The 6,284-nt window shown below is 55.7% G+C and overlaps 1 protein-coding gene and 1 long non-coding RNA gene across 3 annotated transcripts in view; one reads left to right on the top strand and one right to left on the bottom strand.

The window, feature by feature from the left end:
- LOC121021969 (uncharacterized) overlaps positions 1-6,284 on the top strand; it is an 8,226-nt gene that overhangs the window by 744 nt on the left and 1,198 nt on the right. The window contains exon 2 of one of the 2 annotated variants that reach the window (XR_005786754.1): positions 3,930-4,155. The exons of the other annotated variant lie outside the window; for it this stretch is intronic. This is a non-coding gene — a long non-coding RNA (uncharacterized LOC121021969). The remainder of the gene's footprint in view (positions 1-3,929; positions 4,156-6,284) is intronic. 2 annotated transcript variants of the gene reach the window in all.
- Positions 162-6,284, bottom strand: part of CD4 (CD4 molecule) — a 45,310-nt gene continuing 39,187 nt past the window's right edge. The window contains exons 5-10 of the mRNA XM_040462676.1: positions 5,795-6,079; positions 4,100-4,435; positions 3,172-3,372; positions 2,484-2,608; positions 2,082-2,149; positions 162-1,718 (exon numbers count right to left, since the gene is read on the bottom strand). Of these exons, the coding sequence (XP_040318610.1) occupies positions 1,688-1,718; positions 2,082-2,149; positions 2,484-2,608; positions 3,172-3,372; positions 4,100-4,435; positions 5,795-6,079 (1,046 nt within the window). The 3' untranslated portion in view covers positions 162-1,687. The remainder of the gene's footprint in view (positions 1,719-2,081; positions 2,150-2,483; positions 2,609-3,171; positions 3,373-4,099; positions 4,436-5,794; positions 6,080-6,284) is intronic.

Raw genomic sequence — 6,284 nt, forward strand, 5'->3', positions numbered from 1 at the left:
GACTTCATCTCCTTTCCCTGGAAGCCTGGCACCTCTCCTCTGGGTCTGTCTGATCCCAAAGATTGGGAGATCCAGGTAGGTCCCCAGAGATGAGTCTGTCTGTGGCTGGCTGTCTGTCTGTCTGTCTCTCTCTCACACACACATACACGCATAGAAGAACATCTTCTTTACAGTAAGTTTATTGTATTTTTCTGTCAGCTCAGGGAGGCAGGGGCGGGAGCAGGCAGGGATACGAAGCAAGCAGTGGGGAGCCTTGGTGTCCACTTGGTGTCCTCCCTGGAAGGGGCAAGCTGGAAAGAGAAGACAAGGGAAAGGGGGTAGGGACTGACACAGGTGGTGAGAAAGGGAAGGAAGGAAAGGCAGAGGAGGCTGAGGGTTCCTGAGAGAGATGGTTCAAGAAGAGGAGGAAAAGTACTTGTAACCCCAATTTTCCTGCTTCCTGAATGGTTTGGAGAAAGGATGAAGGAAAGTGCAGGGCAGGGGGACTGAACACTTCCACGAGGTCCTCTCAGAGTATTCTCTCTCCAGCCAGCTCCTCGCCCCCTCCCCCTGGCAAAGCTCACCTTCCAGAAGGTTCCGCAACAGGGTGAGTGGTAGGTCACTGGGCACTCTCTCCCACAGGGCCTGTGTTCCCAGCCTGTGCTCTGATTAGGAGGACTGCCAGCTTTTGTCCTCTGGTAACAGGATTCTGCCACCAGCAGGTGAGAGAGAGGGATTTTAGGCAGGGAGGCCCTCTTCTGTGTTTCTGAACTCTCTGAGGCAGACCCTGAGTGGGGTGGTGTGCTTTTATGAATCCAAAGGTGGGTACTGGGCATCAGTGACTAACCAGATGCAGAGATTTGCGTGGTGTTTGTGTCTGTGTTCAGGAAACAGCCACGGAACTAGGGGTTAAGAGACCTGCGCTAGTCCTGACTCTGGCACGTACTAGCTGTGTGACCTTGGGCAATCATCTGACCTCTCTGAGTTCCATTTCCGGTCTACAAGCTGGAGATGCTAATCTTGGTCCTGTCAGTACTAGCTCCGTAAGAGTTTCATAAGGTTTAAACAGACAAAGGATGTGAGACTGGCTCATAAACTGAGACATACTGCTTGGGTGATAAAGGAATTGTGTCTGTACACAAGGGTGGGCTATGTACATGGGTTTGTGTCCAGCGGTGCCTGTTTGTGCACAGGTCAGGATGTGAGTCCGTGCCCTGCCAAAACAGAGTGAGGAAGCGGGGAGAATGGAGCAGTGGACACTAGCAGTCAGGAGGCTTTTGATCTGGATGTGCCCTTGACTGGCTGTGTGATCTCGGGCTAGTGCCTGTCCCCTCTGGTCCCAAGGTCCTGTCCAATAAAATGGCAGCCCTATGCTTCATGCTTCAGATACCCACCCTTGCCCTCCATGCCAGGTACGGCTGGTCCCATGTGGTTCCCTGGGCCCAGGAGGCAATGGGGGAGGGAGCTGGGAAGAAATCATGGATCAGGGCTAGGCTTGATGCAAAGGAAATGGGGAGGAAATGGTGTAAGCCTCTGCAAGAGGAGAGCCAATGGCCAAGCGTGGACAAAGAGAGCAGGAGACGGCCGCCGGAAATGTTGGGGTCTGCTACATTCATCTGGTCCGCAGGCCCAGGAGCCCAGCAGGAAACGCAAGGGGAGACAGCTGGCGAGGCTGCACTGCAAGTGGGAAGCTCCCCGGTCCTGTGCCTCAAATGGGATTACATGTCTTCTGTAACCGGCTGGAAGAAAAAAGAAGAGCAAGTTTATTCCTCCCCAACTCCTTTGCCTCCTCACAGCTCCGTGTCTCCCATACTGCACTTTCCCTTCATGCAGTGGTGGCCTCTGGGCCACAGCTGCAAGGCCATATCCAGAAATATCCCAGGCCCTCGGCCCCTTCTCCTCTGCCCTCCTCCTTCTTCCTGCTTCCTACCCCCCCCCCCCCCCGCCCCTCAGACATCCCCTTGTGCCCTTCTTTCCTCATCCATCACCTCCCTTTAACCCCCCTCCCCTTCCCCTGTATCCTTCCTCTCTTTCTTCTTTCCCACTCCTGCCCTCCTCTTCCCCTTCCCACTCTCCCCGGCCCCCTCAACCCATTTCCTTACTGGGAGCACTGGCAGGTTTTCTTCTCACTGAGGAGTCTCTTGATATGAGACATCCGCGCTGCCTGGCGCTGTCCAGGAAGAAGGAGAGGAGTCATGAGGGTCCCAGGCCTCCAGAAGGGAGGTGCCCCTTGGAGGCAGGAATGGGGAGAGCTGGGAGAGGAGAAGCAGTTACTGTGCCTGAGGCCATCTGTCCCAGAATTAACCCTTTGCTCTTTCCAGTCTCTCCCTCTGCATGGGATCTGGGACAGGGCCCAGTCGCCTGCGAGGGAACTCCGGTGCGCGGGCGGAGAGAGCCAGAGCACGAGTGCGTCGCATATACAGGAGATCCTTGTTGCTGTAAAGGTCTCCGGTGCTCACATGCCCTGTGGGAAGTGAAAGGGGGTTCTGGGGAGGCTCACTCACCCTGCGGTGCCAGCACTTAACACAGCAGTAGACCCAGAGCCCAGTGCAAAGCACGAGGCCTAGGACCCCGCCCAGCACGATGGTCAAGAGATTTGTCCAGGTCCTGGTGAGCACAGGAGGCAAAACTGAAGAGAGAAAGATGTGTTCAGCTCACTGCCCGCTGTCAGGGGGCCGGGCATTCTGGAGGGCCCTAGGAAGGCCTCACCGCCCAGTTACGCTTGGGTCTCATCCTTGGGCTGGGAGAGCAGGATAGGGTTTGCAGGGCTCTCGTGACCCACCAGGGCTGAAGGGGAAAGGCTGGGGAAGGGGCCTTAAGGGTTGAAAACCATACAGGACACCCTGGGGACTAGAAGCAGCGGTTTCAGGCTGTATACAGTGCATGCGTGTGTGGGTGTGTCCATGTGTCCGTGTGTCAGGAAGGAGGCAGGGCGGGGACTCTTGGTCGGGTGGGCCCTATTCCGGGGCTGTAGAGCTTAGGGAAGTGGGAACTTGTGGGACTCCAGGTAAGACCCTCACCTTGCCTTCCATCCTGGCCCCTGTGTGTCCAGGCAGCGTGAGAATAACCCACCTGTCTCAGAGGGATTGGGGCGTTGGGACTCTGGGTGGTGTCCACCAACCCCGGGGAAGGTCCCACAGATGAAGAGAGAGGGGCTTGGGGTTAGGCCATGGAACCTGGATCCTCACTCACCCTCGGCCTTGGATGCCAGCAAGACTTTGTCCTTGTGACTCAGTAGACATTGCCATGTTCCCACCTCTGCGTCCTCCACCCTTACCATCTTCTGCTGCTTTGAGACCTTGGCAGCCTGTCCTTCGAGTTTCAAGCTCAGCGTCAGCTCAGGGGAGGTGGGTCCCAGCACCTCACAGGTCAAATTGTTCCCAGACTGAGTCACTGCAGAGGGACAAGACCCTGAGGCTGGGAGCCTGGACCTCTGAGTTCCTGGCACCTCCTTGCTCTAAGGGGATTCGGTGGAACAATCAAAACACTTTACATGGCTACTCTTCCTTGAGCCTCTCAGAGCACATTTTTATGCGGTTGTATAAAGCAAACACAGCTTTTGAGGCCGAGGGTCTTGGATTTGGATCCCAACCCCACTGCTTGCTGTGTCCTGCAGTCACCTGACAACCAAGCCTCAGACAACAGTTAAACACACAATAAATTCACAGACACATGTAAAGCGCTGGAGTGGGTCTGGCGTGTACTAAGCAGCAAGTATTAGCCGTGATTATTTGCGGAGTTACGATGATGGGGGAGATAAGGAAGCAAAGAGCCCAGCGGGTAGCCTGACACTACCCTCATCACGATCACCCTAAGAGCAGATTTTGTTATCTTCATTAGAAGAAAGAGGCCCACAGAGGCAGGGAGCTCAGTCAGGATCATAGAGGGTTGGCTGAAGGCAGAATTAGAACCCTGGTTCTCAGCTCATGCCCTTTGGGGATTCTCAGCAGATCCCACCCCAGGCCGGCTCATGGAGGTCAAGGAAGGACATGGGGACTCCAGTCTCAGTTTGAAACCAGAAGACCCTGGATCAGCTCTGTCGGGCCACCGGGCCTGTCCTGCTGGGCCTCACCCCTCCACCTTCGGCCCCTCCCCTCTGCTGCTCGGCCTAACTCCTCACCTCTCATCACCACGAGTTTTACTTCCTGCTGCAACTGTCCCTTGTCAAGGACCAGGGTCAGGTTTCCAGAACCGGCATAACGAGACAAAACGTTGGGCAGGGTAAAGCGGAGCGGGAGTGAGTCCATCATCTGGAGTTTGGAGTACTGGTCAACCTCTTCCACAGATAGCTTCTTGTTCTTCAAGGTGAAGGAGATCCAGAGCAGGGAGGAGGGAGCCCCCTCTGCCTTCCACCTCAGCTTCCCCATCAGGTTTTCATCTTCGAAGTTGAGCGGGAAGGAAAACTTCACCTGCTCCCCTTCGTTCGCATAGACCGTGTTAGAGACCTTCCGGAAAGCTGGAGGTGGGAAGAGAGAGAAGCTGGGTCAGGAGATAGGAAGATGAGGGTGTATGGGGTAGGGAGGGCATGCGGTGGGGGCAGCAAAGAGATGGAAGGGGGCCGAGTGAGTTCAAACACTTAGGTTGCTATTTCTGGCCCTTAAATTCCCATCTACCTCTCCAAATCTCTCTAGTCTCTCCACCCCAGCAGATTCCCAAGGCAGCACCTCTGCCCCCTGGAAGCCCTCGTAGAACAGCCCAGCCACAGGGTCCGCTCTGTTCTCAGGATCCCTGGAGCACAGGGGATGTTTGGCATGTGCTACTTAGGTGTATAATTCATCAGCCTTCGTAAGATAAGAGCAAATGCCCGACTAGGGCTTACTATGTGCCATGCGCTGTTCTAAGTGCATTACATGAATCAATTCTCGCTGTAACACTACAAGGGAGGTATTATCACAGCGAGCATCATCTCTGAAACCAAGGCACAGAGAGGTTCAGTAACTGGCCCAAGGTCCCCCGGTGAGGTCAGAGCCAGGACTTAAGTCAGTCTGTGCACTTAGCCACCACATTACACTCCCTTGTGTCACATAAGTACAGAGGGCAGGATCTGGGGTGGGACTTGCCTTCTGGGCTCTTGGTACCCGGCATCACCCAACCAGGGTGCCTGGCTCACGATTTAAATTTTTTTTTTAATGTTTATTCATTTTTGAGAAAGAGAGAAAGAGGGACATACATGAGTGGGAGGGCAGAGAGAGACAGAGACACAGAAACTGAAGCCGGCTTCAGGCTCCAAGCTGTCAGCACAGAGCCCAATGCCGGGGTTCATATGGGGGCGGGGGGGGGGGGCAGATCTGAGATCATGACCTGAGCCAAAGACAGAGGCTTAACTGACTGAGCCACCCAGGTGTCCCCCACCTCCCCCGCCGGCTCATGATTTAAAGGAGCAATGTAGAATTTCATCAGGGCTGGATTGCTGGTGTTAGGGTCCCTAAGTAAGTGGATTTACAACTTAGTGGGACTGGGGAGCTGAGACAACAAAGAAAACAGATGCCCTTAACGTTGTTCCTCCTTTGGGGCCTCCTCCAGGGGATTTGGAGTCCCTCACATCCTTACATCCCCTGTCCCTTCTTCCATGCCCACCGCCCTGAGGGGTGGCTATTAATCAGCCCCTTGAGGAAGAGAGGGTCCGGTGTATCCCTCAGGACATATTCAGCTCTGTGGGGGGGGGGCGGGTGGGAGGAGAGGGGGAGGAGGGGCTGGCCCTAGCCTCCCTCTGTTCCCCAGCAGCCACCCCAGGAGCAGAGCAGTGAGAGCGTGGGGAGGATCTGCCTGCCACTGAGGCAGAGGTGAGACGGCAGGGGAGAGGAGCCCCTCTTACCCAGCACCAAGATGTTTGTGTTGAACACCAGTGTCTTCTGGCTCTGGGAGACAGTGCATGTGCAGGTGCCACTCTCCTGCAACTCCAGCTGGGACAGTGAGAGGCTGTGGACCCCACTCTTGCTTTTATTCCCTGGACCTTTCCATTGCACCGAAGGGTTACTACCGGAGGGGCTCTCCAAGGTCAGGGTCAGGCTCTGCCCTTGCAGCAGGTGGATGCTGGTGCTGGTGCTGCTGCTGGTGCTGCTGCTGCTGCCGCTGCCGCTGGGGTCCACCTTGGCAGTCACTGTGGAAAGGAGCAGGCCACCTGTGTCACATACACACTATCCCCAAGGGGAGGGAAGAAACCAGGAACCAAGAGTGTCTCTCCATCACCCCTGCTGACACCTGTGGGTCCATCCCCACCCCCACCCACCCAAGGCAGAGTTTCCTCCTTCTCCTCCTCTCCCTCCCTTTCTTCTGTTGCCTCTCTCCCTCCTTCCTCTGCCCCC

This window comes from Herpailurus yagouaroundi, unplaced genomic scaffold, assembly GCF_014898765.1.
Source record: "Herpailurus yagouaroundi ecotype Mexico unplaced genomic scaffold, PumYag 355, whole genome shotgun sequence".
Classification (NCBI taxonomy): domain Eukaryota; kingdom Metazoa; phylum Chordata; class Mammalia; order Carnivora; family Felidae; genus Herpailurus; species Herpailurus yagouaroundi.